Source organism: Pocillopora damicornis, chromosome 1 (assembly GCF_964200805.1).
Source record: "Pocillopora damicornis chromosome 1, jaPocDami1.2, whole genome shotgun sequence".
Taxonomy (NCBI): Eukaryota; Metazoa; Cnidaria; class Anthozoa; order Scleractinia; family Pocilloporidae; genus Pocillopora; species Pocillopora damicornis.
The window spans coordinates 2,581,656-2,608,937 of record NC_142670.1 but is presented as its reverse complement, the minus strand read 5'-3'; the positions used below and the strand labels follow the sequence as shown (position 1 = coordinate 2,608,937).

Below are 27,282 nucleotides of genomic sequence, written 5' to 3'. Positions count from 1 at the left end.
GAATACTCAAACTTATCAGACAGAAATTGTTATGTTGATCCAACACCAAATACTTGTAACTAATTTACAAGGTAATGTGTAGCAGCTAGTGGGGAGAATTAAAAATCAGATCTTGGGAGTCACATGTAAAGGGTTAAGATCATACAATACAACACTAAACACTACACTAAAACAATTTAAAATCACTTCTCAACAAAAAGTAAGCCATATAGCAAACTAGTCACCATAAAATTTACCAAGTGTTTTTTCCTCCTGTTATATGATTTGTTTGTGATTAGTTTTTGATGGACTGGCCCACCTAAACTGGCATTGGCCATATTGTGGGCCAGGAACAATTGAAAATAATTCAAAGCAAAAAAAGGTTATTATAAAAGATTGTTGTTGTTGTGGAACAATAAATTAAACTTACAGAAACACTATAAATCTTGAGATTCATTTAATTCCATAATGTACAAACCTTCCCACATATAAAAATAAACTGAGTTTATTCTACATTTGTTCAGGAACCATGTGGTGACAGCATAATTCTTGATACTTCAATGCAAACCAACTAATTAAGCCTTGGGAGCATGAGTTGAAGATGATCCTAAGGCAAATGCTAGTGACTCCACTGAAAGAAGAAAAGAAACAAAGTAAAGCCAAACAATATTTAGTAAAACTTGAAAGCTATTTTCCAAGGTAAAAAAAAATGGTTTAGGCACTAGACTTTGCACAGCATGCCGGTTCAATTTGAAATCACTCTTTATTTTAGACCAAGTTGCACTCCACTCAGTTCAATTCCCATGAATAGTTTATTTTTTCTCTCTCCACTTGAGAGTCTAAGTGAACTTTAACTCTTTAACTCCCAGATCAAATTTGTAATTTTCCTTACTGTCAGTTATACAATTCTTATAACATCAGTTCAGAGAATTTAGCATTGGATCAACTAATTATCCTCAAATTGATATTTTTCTTTATTCTCATCACTTATCTGGTTGATATTGTAATGAAATTGTAGGGAGAAATTTTGTCCTGGTCACCCATGGGAGTTAAAGGATTGATGAACTGTGAGCACATCTGGATGAATTCCTGTGGAAATAAAATATCCTAAACAACTACCTCAAATGGAGTCAGAATAGCAAAATTTCAAGTCTTTTTCTTCATGGTAGTTTTAAGTAGGAGTACTAGTAATCTATTATTATTGAAGATACCAACATCACCAGAAGTAGTTTGCAGAAGGTTATCCAAAATTGTGATTTAACCTGGTTGGAAAAGCTAACTTGCTCTTTGCAACAAACTCTACCAAGTTTTGCACTAGGTAGGCATATAATTACAGCGAAAGCTCACTTACAGTGTGGAAAAGCTCCTCGTTTTGCAATATTTCCCAAACATGAAACAAGGAATGTGTTACACTTGGTAAATTCCTCTTCAATTTTCTTGAATTTCACTTCACTGCAACAACAAAAAAAACTTAAATAAATGATAAATGTAATAATTTGCAAGATAAGAGGAATGGGTGTCTCGGAATTTCATGCACAAGAACTGTGGTCAGTCTTACTTGATGAGTTCGGTGCCCCTATCCCAATATGTTTGGAATAACAGGACTAGGTTGAGGACCTTGAGAATAACTTCACGCAGATAACCAACCTGACAAATGAAAAAAGAACAACAACAAAATAAACAAAGAAAAGCAAATCAATAGTTTTGTTAACTGAACAAACAAATTTTCCAAAACTACATTTGCTGAAATAATTTTCAATGTCAGTTTTTTGGGGCAAACATTTTGACAGCTTATATTTTCCCTCTCAAGAGCTCATCAGTGATTCTCCATGCCATACAATTCTTACCATGTTATTTTGGAGAATTTGATATTGGATCATCCAACAATCTCCTAGTTGATATTTTTCTTAATTTTCCTCACCTGTCTGCTTAACATTATATTGATATTGTTGTGAGAAATTCTCTCTTTGTCACTTGTGAGAGTTCAAAACCTTCAATACAGTATGTCCATTTTACCTTCTGACTCAGCAAACAGCGATCATAGAGTTTCTCAACATAAGAGGAATGAGCCTTGATAAGATCATCTAAATCCTTTGCCTGAAAAAAATTAGCAAACTGATAAACAAACAAGACACTAAGTTAAAATTGCAACTGTACTGTGCAGCAATTTTGTTTGTTTTTTTTTCTTTTGATAAATTTTGCTTCAACATTTGCCTTTTAATACAACTTCAAATTCTCTCTACTTTTTACAAGGAAATACAAAGCAATCTGAATGAAGTATATAACAGTTGCCAGGAGTCACTCAGAGCTTTTTTTTGTGCACCATATCATTTGAAAATGTGTTGATAGTCGACAATTTAAATGACACTAAAAATCTACATCTTAAAGAGAAAAACAATTCATTTTTAAGGTAAAAAATTTTTAATCAGCAACACAAGCCTTTTTTTTCAAGAAAGCATCATACCTGATCTAATGCTTCTTGGAATTCTAGCACAGTTGAATGTAAGATCTATCATACAATTTAAAATATAGCAAGGAAATATCATTAAAAATGAACAGTGATTATAACTGGGGTGTAAATAATCATAATTTCTCAAGAATAACATTTACAGATCCCTCTTATTGTTTCAAATCCTTGGACAAATGTTACAGGACTGCAAACAACTAAAATTGTGCTGCCCACACAAAAACATTTATCACAACATTGCTGTTCCCAGTGTTAGGGAAAGGCAAATGGTAGCTTGAAAAATGGCGATTGGGCAAACTATTGATCAGATCACAAATTCTTGCCAGCCCTTGAATTAAGTTTTAAAGTCTCTTTTATACGCCATTTAAATTTGTTCTCTGAGTCTCGCATTTCTTTCAAAGCCTAAATGTAGAATTTGTTCTAACAGCAGAGAGAAAACAGACAACTAGCAGTGTACCACACCTATAACATCATACACCTCTTACTAACCCAGCTCAAAGTCTATACTGCAAGTTACAGACCAAGTTTTGTTCACCTTTCTTTAATAGTGTGGATATAAAGGAAAACATTTTAAGCTTCAACTACAGTAGAATTGGTACATGTTTATATTTTATTAATAAGCACCCCTTGATTAAACTCCCTCCTTCCAATGAGTGCTTCTCCTTCTAACTGAAATTTTGAATGAGCACCTGGGTGCTTACTTGAGGAAATGCACCTTACAGTAATTCATGTTACATGATAATGTTCCACTTACTCGTGTCATAAAGTGGTTGTGAATACAGTTGATAAACTGCATTAATTTGAACCTGAACACACACATTTTATGCTGCAATTTCTGATCAGGAGGTGACCCTGAGCCTGACCCTGATTCAGGTGTCTGCCCATCATCCTCTGTTTCATTCTCATCATCAGTGTCATCAGTCTTCATCTGAAGTCTGTTGCCTCTGAGGTCTAACAAACATGACCACCATCAGATGTTAAGGAAGAAAATGTACTGTACCCTCACTTTGCAGACCAGAAAAAAATCAGTATTTTATGACAAAACAAATGACAGGATGGGTGGGGGGGAGGGGGGGAGATAAGGCAGTGAAAATCTCTTTACTTCCTGTACCACTCCACCCTAAACTTTTAACTATATCCCTAGTCCTTTAGTGCTAAACACTACATCAGTGACACACTTGGCTTTGCCATGTGTGCCACTTTTTTTTTCATACCACATTTTGACATCATCTGTGACCTATTACTGAATCGATGCACAGAAAAATGGAATCTATTATTGTTAAACAGTAAAAGTATACTGCATCCTTAAAAAGAGTTAAAATTTTGAAAAAAAAGTAATTCAAAACCTGAAAATCTAAGCTCATCCAGGCTCCACTTGGCTTGTTTTAGTTTTAAGAGAAACAAAAACACAAGATTGTAGAGCTTCTGACAGGAACTGTCAATTATGATACTGACTGGCCATGGTGCCTGCAAGAAATATGATAAAACACCCAATTATGATGTTTTACAGTTTGGCATTAAATAACAGACATTGGTGTGAGGCTCTAAGAACTAACAAATATAGATTTTATGAGATAAACCATTTTACTCTCAAGATGTCACTAATAATTCTCCTTAGGAGAGAATTTGGTATTGGATCAGGTAATAACCTCCTGAATGATATTTTTCTTTATTCTCACCACTTTTCTGCTCGATATTGTGTTGAAATTGTAAGGAGAAATTCTTTCTTGGTCACTCATAGGTATTTTAGATCTATCCCTCCAACAGAGTGTAATTTTTAAGAAGTAGATTCCACATTAACCATGCAGGGCAAGATGTGAAATTTCAATGTTGGTTCCGTTTCTGTTCATTTTTTATACACAAATACCTACACCCTCCTGTACAAATCTAATGACTTCATAATTACGCAGCAGGTATCAAATGAATATTCTTTTAAAATATATCTGTGCAAAACAGTAAAACTGAACCACATATCAGTGTTTACTGATACTACACACAACACAAATCTGAACCTTTCGGTAAATCAGTGATGGCTTCTACTTAAGTACAAAACCAACCCTGTAGTTTAAAGTCAGTCCTTGAAGTGATGCACCCAACTGTTTCCTGCTTGATGCACCATTTGATGAAAAACCGACAACCAGCCTACAAATCAAGATTGTAAAATGAGTAAACTATATTCATTCCACTAACATCATTTACATATCACTTCTCCACACCATCTTCTATACATTTCTTATCACTTTGGATGTGAGAATTTGTAGTCTAATAAAAAAATATCCCTTGTTGATATTTTTCTAACTAAAGAAAGCCAACAAGAAAGTGAAAAAAAAAATTCACCTTTCAACAGCATCTGGAAAGCGAGGTTGTAGAGCTTCTTGTATTAAACTATTCAAGAATGAAATGTCCTGCCACGTTACGCGATGCCTTGCCTGTTAAAACAGCTAAGAGTTACTAGATAACTACTTTTGACTATTCTTAAACTGACCAACTGTTGTTAACCCTTTCACTCCCAAGATCTGATTGTTAATTCTCCCCTGTAGCTGCTACACATTTCCTTGTAAATTAGTTATGAGAACTTGGTGCAAGATCAACATAGCAGCTTCTACCCGACAAGTTTGAATATTCTCATTACCTGTTTGCTGAAGAATGTATGGATATTGTAAGGAGAAGTTTTATGTTAATCACCTTTAGGAGTTAAAGGGTTCATCAAATAAGAAAAAGAAAAACATTGAAAAAGGTTCTGAAGTTGCATCTAACACTTTACCTTATTAAATATCTCAATGTAAAATTGATGCATTGCATCACCAGCCTCCAAGAGGAAGAAATTCTATAACAAAAAATTGATCAAAAATTAGCTTTTTACGGGCAATTGAATCTAGTAATCTAGTAATTAAAAGCAGCAAATTTGCAAGAAAAAAAATTATTTTAACCAACCCTCATAGCAGCTAAATGATCCAAAAGACAATAATCTGTTTTCAACAAGTGAGTGACAAAACAGCTTCCCTAAAAAAGAGATAAATCAAATTAGGTAAACAACCACAATTTGAATTTTCTTTTCACATGTTCCTCTCCTACAGCCAACCAACCTGTGTACAGCAATCTTTAAGCAGAGGTGTTAGGCATTCTGAAAGCAACAGCTCCACCGGTTTGAGCAATTTACCAACACCTAAAGACAAATGAATAGTGATTCCAAACTTATGTAAATATACACAGGGCTCTAAATAAGTTAGGGAGTAGATAGCCGACAATTTGAGAGCTTTTTCCCGGGGTCACAGCATGCTCCCTCACAAAATATTTTGTTTGAAATGTAGAGGCTCTGAAAAGCTTTCTTATGTATTCTTTTGAAGGTATATATGCAAAGCAATATTGTAGCTGGTTGGTTGTAACATGTGCCAGATAGAGAGTAGAAGAGTGTCAACCATTGCAAAAATGTAAAAGCATAATATATAGATTTAGCCAAGCCTAAAAGCAGAGCTCACATTTTTTTTTCCCGTGCATGTCTCAAGGGCACAACGCCTTGCCATGACCAGGACTAGAACCTGGGTCATCCAACTCAGAGCCCAGTGCACTGACCACTGGACTACTGAACAAAACTGTGGCGTCAGCATGCCCGCAGTACAGTTGACCACGCATGTTAAAAGTAGCACCTTGTACAGTCGTATGGTCATACAGTTGTACATCCAAATTTTTTTGGCTTGATGGGTTACTACTATTTTTTATAATTATGGGGCTACACTCTGCAAGCTCCGCTATTAAATAAATGTTTTTGTGAAATTCAACTATGGGTTTCAAAAAAAGCTGCCTGTTCATGAAATTTTTTTTAGCAGTGACTTGTTTTAATTGTTACTACTGACAGTTTACTGATCACAAATTATTTTAACAAAGGTAAGGGGAAAAAATAGCCTCTCAAAATCAATGCTGTATCACCTGAACAAATCCTGTCCAGTTTTTCTGCAGTAGAGCTACAGTATAAAAAATAAACATCAGTTAAAAGGGCAGATTCCACTGAAAACTACCAAACACCCTACACTTTCTTTTATCATAGGGACACAAGGGAAACCTGTTTCTATTGCCACTTTATAATAAAACTTTTTAAACTTCAAGTACTATGGAATCAGTACAGGAAAATAATAAGCACCTCCTTTCAACTAAGCACCCTCCCTCCTATAAGCACCCTACCCTATCCTGTCTATCAAATTTTTAAATGAGTGTCTGGGTGCTTATTCAAGGAAATACTGTATTAGGATCAACAGAAGGAAAACTGAAAACTAAAAACTTTCAGTACCGTAAAAAATTGACACACAGGAAGAATCAAAACCTAGTTTAGGACTTCAGTGGCATTCAACCCTAATTATTAAATGAATCCTTATGCTTTCAAAGGCATTTATTTCGTATATCACAATTATACTACAAGAGCTATAAAAAAATATATCAAGTTAACTATTAAATTATATAGATGGACAAAAAACACAATGAAAATCATTGATAAAACAGTAAGCAAAAGAATACCTTATTTGCAAGGAATATCTCTGATCAACTGGTGCTTCTGTTTCCACAAATGCAAGCTTCAGAACATGGTCACCAGTATCTTCAATAACCGACATGATTTGGTTAGAATCTGTTATGGTATTCAAGAGACTCATTTCATCAACAGCTGAACCATCTTCTTGATCTGATGTTTCTGCAAGTAAAATAACATGCTATGGTTAAAAAAATGGGAGATGCAGCAAACTTTCTTCCTTATGTGAAACACAAATCAAAATATCACTCAGAGGACAAAACAACTCATCATGTTATAAGATGACACAAGATGACATTAAAGTATCACGACATTACAAATAACACATAACACATGATGGTTTGTTTTTTCACTCACTAGAGATATCTGATAAAGTAGTCAACAATTTATCCAAAAACTCTTGGTGCAAAGGCCCTACATTTGAAGAAGAAGAAGAAGAAGAAAAAAAAAAAGGAAAAATCAAATTCCAGTGACTGATTTTGCTGAGAAAGGTAAGATATTTCATGAGGCTTAATGACAAGCAGGGGAGTCAGAGGAACTGGTGATGAAATATTTCCAAGCATTTTGTATGCAAATAAATAAATACAGTATTATTCTTTACAATGAAAAAAATCAAAACTGATTTCATGAAGTTAATAAGTCTAAGAACAGTTGTATGAAGTTAATAGACTCTGATTTCCTTCAGCAGGCATTGGCCATTTTGAAGTTTGCTAGAATTAATGATATAATTTATGATAATATATTATTATTATAATTGCATTGCCCAGAAAAAAATAAATTTAAAAGTAATAATTAAAACTAATGCTACTGACCTCTAGTTTGAAAAGAGTGAAGTTTACCAATCTGATGAAAGGAAAATATGACTTTAAATTTAAAAAGGATTTTAGTAATTATTTAATATTTATTGTATTGGTTTGAGAACTGTAACCGAAGCAAGATGTTATACATGTTGATATAACCTAAATAATGAAAATAAGATCTAAAATTCTATCCTTTTACCTTTCCAAGGCCTTCAATTAACTCTACAGACTTCCCAGCACGGAATATCTGTCAATATGAAAAAGCAAAATTAAAATACCATCATTATATACCAAAATTACCATACTCTTTACAATTAAAATCTGTGCAAAGAACTCTCTTAGTGACATGCTACCACCTTGGAATCTGTGTAATTTTAGTTTAAATAGTTTTGTGTATGTCTTTTGTGTTTATTTGTTTACAAAGCTTATTTATTCATTTTTGTATATCACTCTGACTTGTACTTGTATATTTAGGAATCAGGTTACTAAAACCTTGAGTTAATTCAATGGTAAAACATTTTCTATACTCTAAAACTTACAACAGTTGTAAGATCCATGACATAAGAACTTGTTTATATCTCAATGAAATACAATGAAAATTACCATTTTCGAGTGATACTAGCAAAAATGATAATCTTAATTTCACAATGTACCATATTTATCATTGATATTAAAACATTACTTTGTATCTTATTCAGCAGGAATTACAGATGTTGGCACAGTGTAACTTAAATTAGTACCCCAGATATTACCTGATCAACAAAATCTTGTAAAAAACAAGGCACAACACTGTCCAGTGGTTGATTGGCACACCTGAGGACCACACCATCCAACCAAAAGGACTCACTGTCAACAGTGATGGACTGAACTCTAGAAATAAAAATAATTGCAATAAAAAAGAAGCTCACTCAGATATTTAGACAAAACAATCCCCAAGCTCAATATTTTAAAAAAATTTTGGTAGCCAGAAATTGTGCAATATATTTGTACATAAAGTACAAAACCGCTCACCACACCAATTGTCTTAGGAGTAAGCAGAATATGGTTGACATTCATTTTCAGTTGCAGATTCACACAACATCTCAAGACATAACAATCAAGCTACCAAACTACCTACCTTTCAATAAAAAACTCATCATGTGGATCATGAACATGACCTGATGTCACCCACTCGTCAATAAACCGAAGACATGGCTCAACAGTTTGAAGAAAAATTTTCAAAAACAAGTTGACCTGAAAATCCAAAATAAGGTAGGTAAAAGGTTATTAATAAGATTATTAATGGACTTAATAAGCCTGTACTCAAGCCAAGTGACCCATCCAGCCAGAGATTACCCTTTAACTCCCAAGATCTTGTCAGTAATTCTCCTTACTGTCTGCCATACAGCTCTTGTGATGTTAGTTTGGAGAATTTGGTATTGGATGAACTTATAATCATCTAATTAATATTTTCCTTTATTCTCATCACTTGTCTGCTTGCTATTGTAAGGAGAAATTCTGTCTTGGTCAATCAGTTAAAGGGTTAGGTACTCTCCCCTAGATGGGATACCAATCTGTCACAAGGTTACCCCCCCCCCTAACATTTCACAAGCCATCCCAAACAATTTACTGGTACCCATTTATACTCCTGGATGTAGAGAGGCACTGTAAGAGTGGATTATTTTGTCCAAAAACAGAACATATTGTCCCAGCCAGGTCTTGGACCCATACTTCTCAACCTGGAGTCTAGCGCTCTAATTATTGAGCCAAAATGAAAAAAAACCCAATTCAATCAAGTATGTTCATTCATACAGCTTGTTTACTTTTGTAAGGCGACTTGCATATACCTCATAGGTCAGAATATACAATGCAAAAGTTTTAGTGATGCCTAATTTTCATCAATTGGAAGCTCTCATTCCACACAAATATATAGTTATTAAATTCACTTTATATCATCAAATTGATGCATTTTCAAGCAGAAAAGTGATGATAAGAGGAATAAAAAATTGTCAACTTCTTGACAATTGCTGCTTGACTTAACACCAGAGCTAAGAATGTACAAAATGTGAAGCAGACCATGCATATAATAAATTTTTAGGTCTTTGGAGTGAAATTGTATATTTACTCTTATCCTAACAGGTATAGGTGGCAAAAAGTACTTCAACTAATTGTGGGTCTTGAAAACATTTAACTCTTTCACCTCTATGAGTGACAAGCATCTAATTTCTCCTTAAATTATCAAAATCATTCTCACATTCACCTTCCATTTTGCCGCACTTCCAAGTCCATCAGCCTGAATGATATTTCTGTACAATGTTGTCAGCAGCCTGCAAGTTTTCTGATAAATACAAAACCAAGAAGTTGCTACTAACAATATGTCTGCAATAAACTCACTTTGCTCAAAACATTTCCCTTTTTCAACATTCAACCCTTTATTATAACTTTCAGAAGTGATCAACTTGTAACTTCTCTCCATAATAACCATACATTAACCATCAAACAGGAAATGAGAATACTCAAACTTATCAAGTTATCAAGTAGAAGCTGTCATCTTGATCTACAACCAAATTCTCTTCACTGATACACAAGGAAATTGTGTAGCAGCTAGAGGGGAGAATTTACAGTCAGATCTTGAGAGATAAAGGGTTTCATTACAATACATCCCTTAATTTACCTTGGCAGTATTCATTCCTTCTGTGTTTAAAATTGCAGCTCGATATATGTTATACAAGGAAGATATCTGATAAACAAAACCAGAAATATTTTAGAACACAATGTAGCCACTATTATCCAACCATATTTTGCTGATAGCATGCATAATGATACTGCTGGCAATTCCCATTCTTACATTTTTTGGAAAACTCAAATTTATAACTTTCATTTAGTTCAAAATATAAACAAAACTAGTATGAGCAAAAACAGAGTATAACATTGAAGGCTCGCTCAGATTGGCTACTCAAACTCAAAATATCCTTTGCTTTTCACCTGAAAATATTGTAGTCTTTGTAGGAATAAATTAGTTATAAAATAAATAATCATATTTTGTGCATTATTATCTCACTGTTAAGAGTGTTTACAGTTAAGTAAATATCCCCCACTAGCCACCACTTCTTAGGTGAAGATCTGTCAATGATAAAATGGATGATTGAAATTAAATATCAGATGCAGAATAATGGTGAACTTTTTAACTAACCTCTTCTAGTTTTGTCCTTAGTTTGTTTTGAAGCAGGAATAATGAAATGGACTCTTCTGGAAAATCAATTATGTGCACAGTATATCATGACAAGTCTACACCATTGTAAAAAGGTAACTTTTAACAACTGCATCGTTAAGTGGAGGTTGGGTGCCCAAAACATCCAAGAGCTTCCACTATTGGCAGCTAGTTCCTAGATGGAGACTTCTCCCATGGCTAGAAAATCCTGGCAACCCAGCCGTGAGTCCTCACACAGGAAAGGGAAACAGACACCCATCACACTGAATAAACAGTGGAAAGAGGGAGGGAAGGGATAGGGAAAACTGCCTGGACAATGAGCTGACACCTCCCCTCACAACACTGCAAGTTCACACTCAAGGCACACACAAGAACGCCTCAAACAAAGAGTATATGGAATTCCGACACATGTGCATTTGTAAAAAAAACCCTGACTACTAGAGAATGCTGATGCTCTTTGTAGCTAACTCTGTTAAATTGCATTTAACCCTTTAACTCCCACGAGTAACCAAGACAGAAATTCTTCTTACAATATCAACACTATATTAAGCAGACAAGTGATGAGAATAAAGAAAAATATCAATTAGGGGATTATTAGTTGATCCAATATCAAATTCTCCAAGCAACATCACAAGAACTGTATGGTAGACAGAAAGGAGAATTACTAATGAGATCTTGGGAGTTAAAGGGTTGACTGCATTTAATAAGCATTCACTGCTATTTAGAGAATTTATGCAAAAATTATAAATATGAAGTATAACATCAATTTAATCAGTGATTTTAATATGTTCTATAATCACACTTAAAAGAAAAATTATATTTAATACCTATTTATTAAAAATTAATTAACTATAGTTGTAGGCATTCATTCTTTTGTTATCACTTAAGACAAAGTATATCAGTAGCATAAAACAGGTCCAAGAATACAATATTATCGACACAGAAAAACAACTTTTAGTTATTTTTAATTACCCTGTTTGATAATGGCTTTTTCAAGGGAAGAAAGAAGTGATTTGAATTCCTGAAAAGAGATGAAAGAAACTTTGTCTTTGGGCAGAACAAAGAATACGTCCAAACTAACACTCAAATTCTATGTAAAATTTTTTCACACTTGTCTAAAATAATACCAGTATTTCTTACACAATCACAAGTATTTCAGAAGGGTCTCCAAACATTAGAAAACAAATTCAAGTTAGATGGCTCATGCTGTTAGTTTTTGAGCTCTGTATTACCTTAAAGTAACCAGACAGTGAATTTACAAATGCTTGTAATGTCTGTGTTGGCTTGCTTTGTGGATCAACAACCGACGAGATAAACTTCTGTAAAAACAGACTCTCCTCTCCGGCCAAAGCAAACGATGACAACAAACTGGACAGAGATTCCTGAAAGGAACATGCCATAAAAAGATAACCAATTTCAACCACAACTACATTACCTGTAAGTATAATAACAAGCTAGGCTCTTACATCTTCAAATTGTGCATAAATGGGACCTACACTGATACTGCATGTCTTATTAAGAAAACTATTATACATTAGACCTACTATTTAAACTCTGATTGGTCAAGAGCATACAGTCAATCAACAATAGCATGCAAAGTTGACAAAACAACCCAATACCTGTGTGTCTTCTTCTGCAGATTGTTCAAGAAATGTATAAAAGACAAGTATTGAAATTTGGTTTTCTGCATTATATCATGAACCAGGTATCTTTGTTATCTGCCTCAGCCTTTAGCTTTAGCAGAGAACTCAGACCTTTGCTTTAATAATTCATGATATCATGCTCAATCTAGGCCAGTAATTACTAATTACATTTCTTTGTCACATTTCATCGAGTTCTTTTTTTTCTTTTTTTTTAATACACATTTGCAAAGTAATATTTGATCAAATACTGGAAATGTAGTATTAAATCTTAATAAATAAAATATCTACCATTCTATCTACAGTGTCCTCCTTTTCAGGCAGTAAATGGCAAAAAATGCTGCCTGTAGTAACCTGTATTACTGCCTAAAATATTTTGGAATTTTTTTCAAATTCAGCAGGATTGCTCTTAACAGTTTGGAAATTTATTTTCTTGATTTAAAAGTTTTTCAATCAACAGCATTATGGCTTTTTTTGGTTTGTTTCAACTATGACAATGAATACTGTAAAAATAAAAAACTGCTTTGAAAATTTTAAACCATCATGAAATTTTTAAACACAGCAAATGCAGTTAATAGACAGAATTGTGAGGAGAGATTTCTAGCCTCAACTAACTTACTGGAGTGAGGTGAAGAACTTGTATTCCACCTTGGACAGTTATTCTGCCATACTGTCTATGTCTGTACACAAATGTGTTTTGTGCTCCAGCAAGCATCCTACAAAGAAAACCATGGTTTGATTAAAATTCTAATTTGTAACCAGTCTGATTTGATTTTTTCCTTTTAATTTGTTTCATATTACAGTTGTGAATACATGCACAAAAATCCTAGTGGTGTAAATTAATGAAGGCTACAGACAGATGTAAACTGTAAGCTTTGATACAAATATCTTATAAGATGTTTTGGTGTGTAATAATGACAAGAAATAGGCAAAAGATTCAAAAGGCAAGAACAGATCAATGTTACGCCTCACCACAAGGTCTCCCTCACAATCTGAGTCTCTGTGAGTGTCTTGTTACAATTGCTGTGATAAAATGGATTGCGTCCACTTTGATAGCTATCCCTGGGTTTACAGAGTTAAAAAAAAATGAAGATTTAATGTTAGATAATGCTTATACTGTAAAGCTGTAAAACTGTAAAGCTGTAAAACTGTAAAGAGAAACCACTTCATCAACCATGTAACTCCCATGAGTGACCAAGACAGAATTTCTCCTGACAATATCAATACAATATCAAGCAGGCAAGTAATGAGAATCAAGAAAAACATTAATTAGGGAACTATTAATTGATCCAACACCAAATTCTCCAAACTAACATCACAAGAACCGTATGGCAGACAGTAAGGAGAATTAGTAATGTGATCTTGGGAGTTAAAGGGTTAAATTTCCCAGGAGTGACTAACATCCTATTTCTCCTCGCAGTGTCACTTCTGAATCATATGTTAAGGTCATGACTACAAAAAAAAATGATCATAAACTGAAACTACTCTTGATTTTCAAACAAATTCTCCTGGTCAGCATATTAGGAAATGTATAGAGAACAGTATGGAGAATATGCATACTGATGTTAGGGTGTATATGATTGAGACCGCAGTATTAGAGAGCATTGGAATTTAAAGAGTTGAATTCAAAGTAATTTCAATCAGTACTACTAAGTAAACATTGGATCAATATCAGTATCTGGGCAACTGCCCACCTACCCCTCCCCTGACTCAACAACAGCCAAATGATAACAAGTTAGGGTTAATGTTGGGTTAGGGGAGGGGTAGGTGGGCAGTTGCCCAGACACTGATATTGATCCTAAACATTTATGTAAGACTTCGTAACCCTTTGACCCCTAAGAGTGATTAAATCTAATTTCTCCTAAAAATATCATCCCCAAATTACACATTTAGGCTACGAGAATAAAGGAAATGATCACCAACTAAAGAGGCTCTTGATTGTTAAACAAATTCTCCTTGTCAGCACCTTAGGAAATGTATAGAGAACAGTATGGAGAGTTTGCATACTGATGCTAGGGACTGTTAAGGGTTAAATAGAGATGTACTGTACCATGATTCTGCTATGGAACAATTCCATTCTGATGTGTTTGTGTGAGTTAAATTGTTGGATGTGTTCTCCCAATATTGAGGAACTATGTGATCTGAAATCCAGCTTCCGTCCTGAAAAAAAAAAACAACAAAAAAACCACTTAGATTTTAAATTTTGTTCTTTGGGAGGGGGGGGAGGCAGAGCAATGCTGTTAGCATTGGTCGGTGAGTAACTGACAATTCCGAGGATGAAAAATACAAACTTGTTACTTAGCCATTCAATTAGCCTATTACCCTGCTATTAAAGTTTTCAATGAAAACTCTACCTGACCAGTCAAGATTCCTTTGAATATCTGTTAATATTCCATTATTATTTACAGTAACCGTACCCTGCCACCCCTGGGGCTTATGATCTCTTCTCTATCACTGACATTGTGCTCTACACTTCTCTGAGATTCTTCTTCATTGTCAGCCAATTGCCTCTCAACAACGCTGATCCCAGAATCACTGATCACATCCAAGTCCTCATCCTGTATAAGAATAACAGCTTTAATTAACCATTTCACTCTCAACTTGATTCATGGGTTAGTTTTCCCCATTTTTATTATTACAATATCAAGCAGTGATGCATTGAGAATCTGAAAAATTATCAACCAAGCTATATTGCCTTCAGTTGATGGATTATGCAATTCTCAGCATTAGCAAATCATGAAGTGCATAGTCATGTGTGGGAAGAGTTGGCTCTCTTATCTTAGAGTGAAACATTCAACCCTTCTAACTCCTACGATTTCATTGGTAATTCTCCTTACTGTCTGCTATACAATTCATGTGACGTTCATTTGGAGAATTTGGAATTGGATCAACCAGTAATCCCCTAATTGATATTTTTCTTTATTCTCATAACTTTTCTACTTGATATCATACTGATAGTGTAAGAAGAAATTCTGTCTTGGTCACTAGTGAGACTTTGAGGGTTAAAATGTAACATGGCCATGGTGGACCAAAGATATCTCAACAGTTGGCAAACAAGACACAATATCTAAAACGATGTTATTTACAACAGAAAAATGTTTTTACCTCTTCATCCGACCAATCCTGCAAATATAACACAAAGTAAATAACATATCATGTAAAAACAATTTTATCAAAATATTAGATCGAGACTGAGAAACTTCACTCAGTTCGGAGATTCAACAATCTATTTTATGAATATCATGTTTGTTTACTCCAAGGGAATTCCTCCAAAAAAAACAAACAAAATCGGTAAATTAAAGTCAATACCTGATCATACTGAACAGGCAGGCCAAGAATTTCTTCTTCTTCTCCATCAAGTAAATAACTTTTCCAGTCAAACCACTCCTCTTCTACAATTAAAACATGGAAGAGACAACCAATTTTAGGACTTCAAGGCAAAATGACACATCACACAAATAACAACCAATTGCTCAAAACAGGATTTTAATCCAATTCCTTTATTTTTCAAAATGGTGCTGATACTTGAGATAGTCAAGAGTTTATTTAAACCTTATCACTGAGAAGATATGTTTTGATATCATAGGATCATGGGTGCATTACCTACAAGCCATTTGTTGTCCTTTACAAAGTGATCACCACCCAAATTATAGATGGGGATCACCCCTTACTCAGCCAGCAACGGGCACCAAGCAAAAACCTTCCCCATACCTGAAGATTGTTGAGATTGAGGTGGCCCGTAATCAACATTAGTTGGAGAATCAGCAAGAGTTAACAATAACAGGATGAGAGAATAATGGGCATCTGTCTGTAAATTTAATAAAAAAAAAACAAGCAGTTACTCATTGATAAACCTTTAACAGCCAAGATCTGATTGTTAATTCTTCTGTCAAGCTGTCACACTTTTTCTCATGAAGACGTTATAAGAATTTTGTGTTGGATCAAGATGACAACCTCCATCTGACAAAATGGTGATCATTTCTGTTATTCTTGTGACCATAATAGGTGATTGAGGTGTAATATTGTGAGGAGAAATTAGATGCTAGTCACTCTTAGCAGTCAAAGGGTTAACCCTTTCACTCCCAAGATCCAATTGGTAATTCTCCTTACTATCTGCCATACAATTCATATGATGTTAGTTCAGAGAATTTGGTATTGGATCAACTAATAATCCCATGATTGATATTCTTCTCTATTCTCATCACCTGCCTGCTTGATATTGTATTGATATTGTAAGGAGAAATTCTGTTTTGATCACTTGTGGGAGTGAAAGGGTTAAGTGTTTGATACATAAAATCACATGAGCTAGAAAAAAATTCTGAATAACCTACTCCCAAATAAAATGTACCTTTATCAATTCCTGGGACTGTGTAGTTAAAGGCAAGTTCAGAAACTTGTTACATAAATCTCTCAAAATTTCTGCCTTCTCCAACTGAGAATGAACTTTCAGCTTCTGGCAAACACTGTCAATAAGATTCAAGCAAAATACATCACATGAATGCACATCTCATTTAACTTTGTGTATGTCTCTTCATTCAAATATTATAATGTCTTTTAACCCTTTAACTCCCAAGATCTCATTACAGTCTGCCATATAGTTCTTGTGATGTTAGTTTGGAGAATTTGGTATTGGGTCTACTAATAATCCCCTAATTAAGATTTTTCTTTATTCTCATCACTTGTCTGCTTGATATTGTACTGATATTGTAAGGAGAAATTCTGTCTTGGTCACTTGCTCTGATGTTTAACCCTTTAACTCCCAAGATCTGGGCCCAGTTTTTCGAAAGCCGATTAGCGCTAACCCAGGCTTAAATTTTAATCTGGGTTTCTATACTTCTTTGTTCGATAGCCTTTTTGGGATCATTTTCCTCTACTCTATATGGAGCATCTAATCATCAAATTGTTGACAAAAAGAATTCTACTGAATTTTCCTTTAAAGCTTCCAGAGCTGAAATCCGATTTCACACTAACCCTGGGTTATCTAAACCCAGCTTTGAACAACCCAGCCCTGATCGCTAACTCTCCCAACTGGCTCTTACACATTTCCTTGTAAATTTGTTGCAAGAATTTGGTATTAGATCAAGATAACAACTTCTACCTGATAAGGTTTGAGTATTCTCATTACCTGTTTGCTAGGTAATGTATGAATAATTATGAAGAATTTACATCTTGATCACTTCTGGAAGTTACTGGGTTAAGTACACAAAAATTACTAAGCATATTTCTTGTAACAATTCAAAACTGCATGAGCAAAATAATTTAAATTTATCATAATTAATTACACAGCTATACAATTTATTCATTTTCAAGAAAAATTTTTATTCAAATATATCCACTGATATTAACTCACCCATCAATATTCCTTTCCACTTTTTGGCTATTGACATCCAAAAACTGGTGGTACCTGTAAAGTAAGCCCACTTAAGACAAAAAAGGACTGAAAAAAATCACTGCATTGAAAATCTAATTGCTTGCAGTCTTAGTTATTTTGGATTTCCTGTTTTAATTAATCTGGTCAAGTGTCTTTTGCAAACCACGACCAATATATCAACAAACGGCCTATCGACAAGTACACGACACGTCAAGAAATCTGAGTTTAAAATCACAAACTAGCAGGAACTAAAGAAACCTTTTTCTTTTTTATCACTGCATTTTTCGTCAAACGTGTGCCTCATCAATGCTTCAAGGACTGAGACATGTTACCATTGCAAAATCAAATTTCAACTCACCGAAAGTTAGATAAGACGAACTGGACAGAGAGAGTAAAATTTCTTGAAGATCTCTGGAAAAAATGAAACCGATTTGCTTTCAGAAATATCATTTTACACTGTGGTAAAAAAGATACCAATTACCTTAAAACTGGTCAGCTCTTTTACCAACTCTTCGGCAAGTGCCTGTATGTTTGGATCTTTAAGCGAAATAGGCGCCATTTTTTTGTTTTCCTCTCCGCTGACAAAAAAATAGCGCAGGCTCTACTAATATTCTTGTTAGAATATCTCGTTGCAAGTACACCGCTGACAAGAAACTCAAATGACCCTGGGCTCGAGATTGTGCAAGAACATACGTCATTTTTTTAAGTTGACCGCTGAGCAGCGATTCCGTTGAAGTAGAACTAAACCTTCCAGCCAATAACGCAGTCATCAACAACAATTGCAAAATGGCTGAACGGGAAAGGAAAGTCTCTGACAATAATTCGTCTTCTACTTGCACAAATACAAGCGGGGATACTGCCAGCAAGTAAGACAATAATGACATTAGTACAAGTTATGATTTGGACAAATGACAGACGATCTGTGTTGTTTTTTTTTAAGATTCGATCGCGTGGTTCTTCTTCATTTCTTCATCGTGTTTGTATCGAGCTTTGCACTGGGTTTATTGTTTCTTCATTCATCACTAACATTCTGGAGATTACAGGTGGGTAAAGGAATGCTTATCTTACATCAAACACATGATCACAGAGAATTTGAGCCAGCTGTTATTTCTCGAAATTTACCTCAAATCATTTTTTCCTTTTTTCGAACTGGTTCCGTCCATTGGGCAATCGTAGTTTCGATCAAAACTGTTCTAATTTATTTTGTTGCGTATCAATTCGTATTTAGTTATAGCAAGACCAACAGTTACATACAGTTACTTCAAAGTTCTTCGATACGTAATCTAACCCTTTAATGAAATATTTTGTTCATGTAATGAAATCACACGTGTCATACCACTACTTGTTTCGATGTCGAATTTCGTCGTTTCGCATTCTTCGTGATATCGTTCTTTGTTTGCTAATTATTCATCCTTCGATTTAGTTAACACGCAGTTGTCTTATCGCAGACAGAGCGTAGGATACACCTGTGTTATTAATGGGTCACTTCAAAGGCTTGTAACCCATTTCTGGCCTAACTTCCTGTTTGAATAATATTTTTAATATGTTTTTTTAATCTCGAAAGTTAAGGAGACTACGGAAAGAGAATACAATATTTCCGCCCGTCCCTTAGAATCTTTAATTGCGGTGGATCTTTATCAGTTAATTGTTACAATGAAAGTGTTTCACAAACTCTAATTTTAATCGCCAATTGGACTACGCTTTATGAATAAATTTATCATTGAAAATAACTAACAAACGAAATAACTACACAGTTTTAATTTTAGATTCATCTTTGTAAATTATTGTTACGTTTATGTGATGCTTTTCTCCAAATCAGTTTACAGCGCTGGTTACATTTTTATAAATCAAAAGATAGACACATTTAAAGATTGATACAAAGGGAAAACTTTGACCGATTTAAGAGTTCTTTTATCAGACTTCACATTCCCCAAACAAACCTCTATTAAGTGGACATTGAGAAGGTCCAGAGGGTGTCTGTGTAATAGAAGTTTCACTATATTTTTTTAATCAGGTGTAGCTGATTTGTAAGGAAATGTTTAGCAGCTAGAGGCAACAATTGACAATCAGATCTAGAGAGTATATGGGTTGAGAAGAGGGATGTTGATATTGTTTTGGCTATGGTGTTTGTTTTGCAGATTTACGAAGAGAGTGGATTCTTTGATAACACTAATTTAGATGCCAGCAGTCGTTACATTCCAAAAGATGACATTGTCAATGTTGTCACCTACAATGCCAATTCAAGCTTCTCATTAGTGAGATGACATTCCCAAACAAAATGAATGAGACTGAAAAACTGACATATGTTCACATGCATTCCCATTATTGTGAGTTCTCCAAGGTAGTGATCATCACCAAATGTTGGAACGGTTACAAATCCACCAGTGGATCTGTGCAAGTAGACACAAACTGGGTACAATTGTCTGAATTTACGTATGAATTAACAGAGTAAGCATGTGCATTAATCCACATGCACAACTCTGTGAGGCTTACATGGATAAGCTCTAATTTCAAACACTGCAACAGTTGTCATTTCTCTAAAATTAAATGCAAAACTTGTGGATTAAGAATTTCTCAGCATTATGCTAGAAATATAATCTCAAGGTTTAGGAAAAAACTTGAGAACTTTGAAGACATGAAGTGCCGGCAAATTTAAGTTTGTATATTATGATGGTTGTCAGAGCACTTGTAAGAGCCTAAGCATCTTGAAGCTTAAGTTACATTAAAATGTATTAATTTATTATTTTGTGTAGGCTTAGTGAACCTCATTATGGTTGGTGTTTACTTGGGACAGTGTTGAAGTGGTACTCAAACTTGTAAGAGCACCTCCCCTTTTATGAAAAAAATTTGAATTGTGAGGATATTCATGAGTGGAAAGAATCAGAGTAGTTCCATTTTGTTCTACCATGATAATCAGTTGAGTGAGGTGCAGAAATATTTGACAATGGGAATTTTGACTGCAGAGTAACAATGTGGTCATGAGCAACCTTCCTTGTTTCCGAAGGTAACTAAATCTCAATAGCTGTGTGTCAAAACTACCCAGCAACATGAGAGCCTGTCATTAGAGGTCAAACAACATGTTGGCACTGAAAACACTGGAAACAAAGCCAGTGGCCAGTGACAACGCCACAATTTAGACGTCCATCAGGCCCCAACCAACTGAAAATGGTTGTATATAATTCTGCTTTTGAATTTGATGCTTATGGTCTTGACAAAACTATATTGTGCAAGCAATGGCATATATACTATGGTAGTTTTTATAGATCATAACCAACAGAGTCATAAGCAGTGTTGATAATTTGCTTCTGATTTGTTTGGTTTTTTCCACCTTGTATCACTTTGACTCTGTCGCCAACTAAGACGCTAATGAAAACCAACCTCAATGCAATGAGGCTAAATATTATTTAGCAAGCTCAAGTTCCAGTGTATAATGTAAAGTGACAATAGATTCATGTTCAGTTTATAATATACTACCACATAATATGCACAAATTTGAAACAGTATCATTGTAATTATGAGAGCAAAAAAGTTTTTACCCCAAGACGCAGGTCACACCAGTATGAGGCCAAGCTTTTTTTTTTTTTCTTTTTGTACATGGCCAAGTTTGCTGTGCAAAAAATGCTGCATTTGGTATTTATGTTACTTATAATCCAAAAATGTTTTGTCTCACTTGAACAATACAAGTGTTATTGTTATGCACTGAGTTGCTTATCCAAAGAATTCACTGGTTGACCAAACTTGACAACGATTTGAAATATATATTTGTGAATATAATAAGTAGCTTGTGGTCATGTACATGACAGTTAATTTTGATAACTAAAGAGAACAGTTATGATAACAAGATAAATATAAACGAATCAGATTTATAATAGACTGCTGCTAGCAGCCATTAAGTGATGTATAGTAAATTGATACAACAGTTGTTTATGTATATAATTGTTTACGTAAGTAAATTCAAGCATTAAAATTTTTCGGGTGATTTAATTATAATAAAAGCAACACATTTTTCCAAAAAATACTTGTGAAAGCTGAGGTGATGTGGAGGAACTGTATAATGGTATTGTTAGATTGAGTGACCACGCCTCGGTTCAAAGCATGGATAATGTTATCCACAGGATAAATATCTATCTGGTGGATAGTGCTCTACGTTTTTTTCGCAGTTATCCGCTGGATAGGGATTTATCTGTTGGGTATACAACTGGACTTAAGTGGTTAGTGTGCCTTACTCTTGATTGTTTGACAATCAAGAGCATTTTTAGTTGGTAATCAGCTCCTTTATAACTGAGGCCCTCGGGCAACTAAGGTAGAGTGGCGGTATGAACCACCTCATGCAAGGCATGCAGCCTATCTAACTTTGATGTATCCCCCAGCTTCCCCTCCCCTTTGAAAATTCCAGCTACTCCCCTGCAAGGTCGGTAATGGAAAGGGCGCTCCCTTTATTGGCATGACGAAAACAAGTATGCACATGCGCCAACCGACAGGGCACAGCTTCTAGTGGTTTTAAGTCGTAACAGAGTACTGCGCAATTTTGGTTACAGGTACTGAGGAAAATATTTTGCGTTCTGATATATCAGTGTCAGTTTGGTAAAACAAGATATTTCAATATATGGTATGGTATGAAAACTAAACGGAACTACAAGAAACTTTTCAATATAAGGAAAAATGTGTCGACCTCAACAGGTTCTATAGTTAAATTACTCAGACCACACTAAAGCTCTCCTCTTTCCATCTCATTTGTATCTCAAAATCTTTGCAAAGATTAAAATCATTAATTTTTTTTCTTGTTCTGAGAAATACTCAGAGAGAGCTAAAGAGAAACCTTAAATAAGTCAACAAGTAAACCCTGGGCAACATTCGGACAAGCACTTCCAACGGAATGATTGACAAGACACTCCACTATCGCTTCTAAGTCTAGAGCGTCCTCTAGCTTTCGTTTCTCCATTCTTGTTTCTTCATTCAGATTTCTTCTTTGCCGAATTGTTCCTTGATCCTATTGAATTCAATTAATACAACTCAGGTGAGTTATCGATATTATGGCAACACAGCGGAACACAGTGGTGAAATGTCGGGCATGGGCGATGGGATGAATTCTGGCCGGCCGCGTGCCAATTATTTCCCGCGTAACTTTTGAATGAAAACGCAAGAAACAACTGCTGTCACGTACGTAAGATAACCCAAACAAAAATTAAATTGTTTATAGAAATATGTACACAAAAGTACGAAAAAGAAAACTCGAGACTTTTCCGAACGCTAAGCTTATTGAATTACGGGTATCCGTTTCATTTACAATTCTGTTTGGAGTTTTAACGAAAAAGTTAGACGCTGTTTAAACACCGTGACTTACAAGATTATTTGGCTCTTTTTAACTCGTGTAAGACGCTGACGCTCTGACGAAGGGCATTCTCTCTAACGAGGGCCGGGCTAACGCTGGAAACGTCAGCTTCGAAACTCTAAACGGTGGCCGAGTTACGTTATCAACTGAGTTGATAATACTGAATTAATTTAATATAACTGATGTTTTTCTTTATCATTCTATCTTGTCTGCTTGATACTGTATTGATATTACAAGGAGGAATTCTCTCTTGGTCACTCATGGGAGTTAAAGGGTTAAACCAACCTTAGCAGGCTTTTCATCCATGAAATAGCTTCTCATATGCGGGTTGAAGTAACTTGCCAGAGCGGCTACACTGGACTCGGCATGTAAAAACACGTCACACTTGGCTAAGAGCAGAATGTCCATCAGCACTTGGGTGCCAATTTCTCGCTCGTACGGGTGAGTTGCGTTGTATTTGAATTTAAATACATGCGGAGGCGTCTGACTGTGATATTCCTTTGCTCGGAAAGCTTCTGTGAAAACAACCTGCAAAACAATAAAGCAACAAAAATCACTGGATCAAAATATGACCCCCTGGATTCAAATTTGACCGCCCCCCTCCCCCCCCCCCCCTTCAAGATTGCACAGCAAGATGGTAAATTTCCACTTGTTACATAAAATCGCCAAATTTTATCCTCGATAAAACTTATAGATTTATTTGGAAAAAAAAGACAAAATTTGAAGACAAATGTTGTAAAATTCGCCACACGATGGCTCCTTTGTCTCTCATTTTCCTGCACTGAATTAGTTACTTTAAACAAGAAATGAAATTTGATTGTTTGTTTTGTTTCAGGGTCGTTTTCTCGTTGTTTGGGATAGAAATGATACTTAAGCAAGAAATGGTGCAGTTTGGGAATAAATCGCACCACCGATCGAGAGCCAGTCAGATTACAAGGATCACCAGTGATTTCCAAATGGGTGTAACAAATCTGTTACAATCAAATGCGTGAAAATCTATTCCTGTTTTCCTTTTTCGTTACTAGTAAATTAACGCTTGTAAACTTTGAATAGAGCGACTGCAACGCTGAATGGACTTACACTATACAAAATCAACACTAACCGTTTCTTTTCCAAAAACACCAATAAATTTTTGGATAACTTCATTGTTGTCGCTGGCGATGAAAATCTTTCTTGGCTGAGGCAAAGTTTCAAGAATTTCTCGTGCTCTCTCCACCCAGCTTATCACGGACGGTAGCTTGTGATCTTTCGCTTCCATCCAGTGATCTATTGCTCTAACTTGAACTCCTAAAAGAGTGAACCCCGCCATATTTCGATGATAAAATAGGTCTTCTCTCTCTTTTACTCGAGAATTGGGCTTAACATACTGACGAATTAATTTGTTTACACGGATTCTTTCCGCTGTTGTTATGATCCGGCTTTCACCATATCCCTCAACGTCGCTTCTATCACTAAAACTATTATCTATGATCGTTGTCCTTAAATCAGCTTCATCCACGTGGCTAAAATGCTCTAACCTGACTTCTGTAATATCTTTAAGGCTTAAAGGACAAAAAACATTTTCAACTTTTGATTCCATTCCTTCGTTAACAGGCTCGAAATACCACATCCACGAGTTTACAGCTGGGTCCCGCGCGCAAGCGGAATTACAACCTCTCCAGAACACAGTTTGCTGGGTGATTCCTAGAGCGCGACACACCATAATATGATCCAACGTGAACAGGAGAAAGGAAGAGAACCCACTGCCGCCACATTCAGTCATTGCTGGATCTACAACACAAACCGCCGTTCCAGAAGTCCCATAAGAATTTTTCCTGATCGCACCCACAAGTCCGTTCTCTTTCTGAAAGCGTTCTCTTAAAATTTCAGTCTTTGACAGAAACCTGAAGCTGTGGTTCAATTTGCTTTTCACTTGTATAGTTGATTCTTCCCTTTTCGACGATTGGCGATAGAAGCTGAACAGCAAAATAACGGTTAAAACAAGCCATGCTGGAATTAGATATCGAAGCAGGAAACGAGCAGGTTTGAAATTTTTGATAATTTTGACAGAAGCCACCCAAGCCGGTTGCATGTTATCAACGAAGAAAAGTAAAAGCGAAATACTTTTTGCTATTTTTATTCCGGATGATAAATGGTGCAAAATACAAGGTATTTAACATAATTATGTATTCAGATCGAACACAAATGAGCATAATTACGCAGAGAAACGACGGGTGTCAAGGAAGTAATAGAGTAATGAAAGACAGGTCGAACCGTGAATCCAATAACATGCGATGCGAGTGGTTTCCCACGTTACGAAGCAGAGGAAGACGCGCCATTCGGGCTCCAAGTTCATCAGATTGAGGAGACCACTTGCCGGGAGCCTTACTCACGGAATAGTGAGTCAGATCCAAGTTTCATTAAGAAGAACTACAGCTGCTGGGCTGTGTTAGGTTTCATTAGAATTGATGAACACTTTTCAGTGATTAAACACTAGCAATTGAGTACTTCAAGGGCTTTTACGACTATTAATGAACGATAGAACAAAGTGAGGGACTGTGCAAAATTCGTTCAGTTTTGAAAAGAGCGATGTATCACACGAGAATATTTTATTTATAACTGAGATGAAAATGAGCACGAAAAGAGCTCTCAAGTGACATTTAAAAAAATTGCTTTTTCAAACTGACGCTGAATGTTTTTAAACAAAAGCTAACCAGTATTCCTCTTTGAAATGGCTAATGAATGACAGTGTAATTAACATACGTAATGATTGTTCAGCGCCTTGCTGGTTAATCAAGTTTAAATTTAAATTTTCGTTTTAATTTGCTACCATAAAAAGGCCTTCTCTTTCCTCAGCTATTAAAAAAATGACCAAGTTTCTTGCTCCAACTTTAGCTGTGGTCTGGAAACGTTCGCAGTTTGATGCGTTTTTACCCTATTATTTACACGGAAACACCAACAATTCGAAACCGCTGAAGAAAATGGCCTTTGAACGCGTTTTTGATAGAGGAGTCTTTTGAATGAAGCAGGTGAAAAAAAAAGGTTTGATCGCGGTGACGTAGCATTCATCCTATGCAAAAATCAGGAAGTTTTAGCGAAACGCATCAAAAAGTATGCGTTTTTAAATGAAAACGCAATGTTAGGATAAAAGGTCTTAACTGCAAAAATATCGCAAATAAACTGTGAAATTCAGGCCCCAACCACACTAATACGCTTTTAGAAAGGCCAGCAACGTGATCAATATAAACCGATCTTTCCCGAAGTTACATTCACTAATTAAACACAAAGAGAGCAAAGTTAGACGTTCTTTTTTGTTTTTTAATTGCAACAAGGGGCTCTAAAATAGTAATGAATGGAGTAAACAGGAAAATGGATCAGCGGATTGTGACAGTATTTTTGCCGGATGTCGGATTCAGAGCGAAATTTTAACGGATTTGCAGATCCTGCAACGGCAGTGGTTTGCAGTTTTCATCGATTGTTGGGACCGAACTTTGGATTTTTTTGAATTTCGGATCGTATATCTCTGCGATCGTTGGAAATGATTTGTTTTGTTTGTTTTTGTGTGTGTTTGCGTCACAGTTACTGTGGTTTTTACTCACAGACAAGACTTACCGAAAATGGCTTGAAAGTTATGACGTGTTGCCAGCGGGAAGTGCCATTTAATCGATACTTACTGAGGCAGTTAGGGTTATCAGACATATTGCAGCCAGCTGAGGGCGGCTTCGGTAATTACCTATTAAATATTGCTGGGTCGAACGGGGTACTTTTTTTTAATATTGAAAACTAAATCAGCGAGCAGCACTCTGCGAACTGTTGCTGTAAACCTTGTTTTATTCTCCAATACGTTTCGTCTATTTGTCGTAGACTTCTTCAAGACTTCTTCTTTACAAATATTTATTAGCCATAGTTAGCAGCCATTACGTGAGCTAGGAATCCCAAATCTTTTTCTCACCTTACAAAAAAAAGTTTGAAAAAAAAAATTTGTCTGTTCCTGTTGGCAAATCC

General features: G+C 35.4%; 3 protein-coding genes across 3 annotated transcripts; 1 reads left to right on the top strand and 2 right to left on the bottom strand.

Moving 5' to 3' along the window:
* Positions 1-414: 414 nt before the first annotated feature.
* On the bottom strand, positions 415-18,580 carry LOC113669828 (gamma-tubulin complex component 5). Its single transcript, XM_089199132.1, has 35 exons — positions 18,448-18,580; positions 18,325-18,377; positions 17,946-17,999; positions 16,944-17,058; positions 16,307-16,403; positions 15,905-15,987; positions 15,701-15,718; positions 15,013-15,153; positions 14,646-14,755; positions 13,568-13,657; positions 13,215-13,311; positions 12,188-12,337; positions 11,928-11,976; positions 10,938-10,993; positions 10,419-10,484; positions 10,005-10,082; positions 8,883-8,998; positions 8,518-8,635; positions 7,965-8,012; positions 7,778-7,808; positions 7,323-7,379; positions 6,956-7,127; positions 6,374-6,408; positions 5,533-5,612; positions 5,381-5,449; positions 5,211-5,273; positions 4,784-4,875; positions 4,504-4,588; positions 3,793-3,913; positions 3,201-3,397; positions 2,444-2,488; positions 1,996-2,076; positions 1,538-1,626; positions 1,331-1,431; positions 415-610 (listed from the first exon to the last, which is right to left on the bottom strand). The coding sequence occupies exons 1-35, from the start codon at positions 18,523-18,525 to the stop codon at positions 555-557; spliced, it is 2,991 nt and encodes a 996-aa protein (XP_089055258.1). The 5' UTR covers positions 18,526-18,580; the 3' UTR covers positions 415-554.
* Positions 18,581-18,670: 90 nt separating this feature from the next.
* LOC113669804 (uncharacterized) lies at positions 18,671-21,982 on the top strand. The gene is made up of 3 exons (XM_027185880.2): positions 18,671-18,832; positions 18,907-19,009; positions 20,105-21,982. Exons 1-3 carry the CDS (start codon positions 18,753-18,755, stop codon positions 20,228-20,230), a joined length of 309 nt encoding a protein of 102 aa, XP_027041681.2. The 5' UTR covers positions 18,671-18,752; the 3' UTR covers positions 20,231-21,982.
* Positions 21,415-25,418, bottom strand: LOC113669808 (uncharacterized). The gene is made up of 3 exons (XM_089199069.1): positions 24,401-25,418; positions 23,584-23,826; positions 21,415-22,956 (listed from the first exon to the last, which is right to left on the bottom strand). Exons 1-3 carry the CDS (start codon positions 25,367-25,369, stop codon positions 22,774-22,776), a joined length of 1,395 nt encoding a protein of 464 aa, XP_089055195.1. The 5' UTR covers positions 25,370-25,418; the 3' UTR covers positions 21,415-22,773.
* Positions 25,419-27,282: the final 1,864 nt, after the last annotated feature.

Bases quoted from the DNA above. Each gene is read 5' to 3' on its own strand.
- LOC113669828 (XM_089199132.1), bottom strand. From the start codon at position 18,525: ATGGCGCCTATTTCGCTTAAAGATCCAAACATACAGGCACTTGCCGAA. The intron at 18,000-18,324 runs GTGAGTTGAAAT...CTTACTTTACAG, and splicing joins TTCGTCTTATCTAACTTTCG to GTACCACCAGTTTTTGGATG. The intron at 15,988-16,306 runs GTATGGGGAAGG...TTTTAATTGTAG, and splicing joins TCAATCTCAACAATCTTCAG to AAGAGGAGTGGTTTGACTGG.
- LOC113669808 (XM_089199069.1), bottom strand. From the start codon at position 25,369: ATGCAACCGGCTTGGGTGGCTTCTGTCAAAATTATCAAAAATTTCAAA. The intron at 23,827-24,400 runs GTTAGTGTTGAT...ATTGTTTTGCAG, and splicing joins GTGTTTTTGGAAAAGAAACG to GTTGTTTTCACAGAAGCTTT. The intron at 22,957-23,583 runs GTTGGTTTAACC...TGAATTCAATAG, and splicing joins TGGATGAAAAGCCTGCTAAG to GATCAAGGAACAATTCGGCA.
- LOC113669804 (XM_027185880.2), top strand. From the start codon at position 18,753: ATGGCTGAACGGGAAAGGAAAGTCTCTGACAATAATTCGTCTTCTACT. The intron at 18,833-18,906 runs GTAAGACAATAA...TTTTTTTTTAAG, and splicing joins AGCGGGGATACTGCCAGCAA to ATTCGATCGCGTGGTTCTTC. The intron at 19,010-20,104 runs GTGGGTAAAGGA...TTTGTTTTGCAG, and splicing joins TAACATTCTGGAGATTACAG to ATTTACGAAGAGAGTGGATT.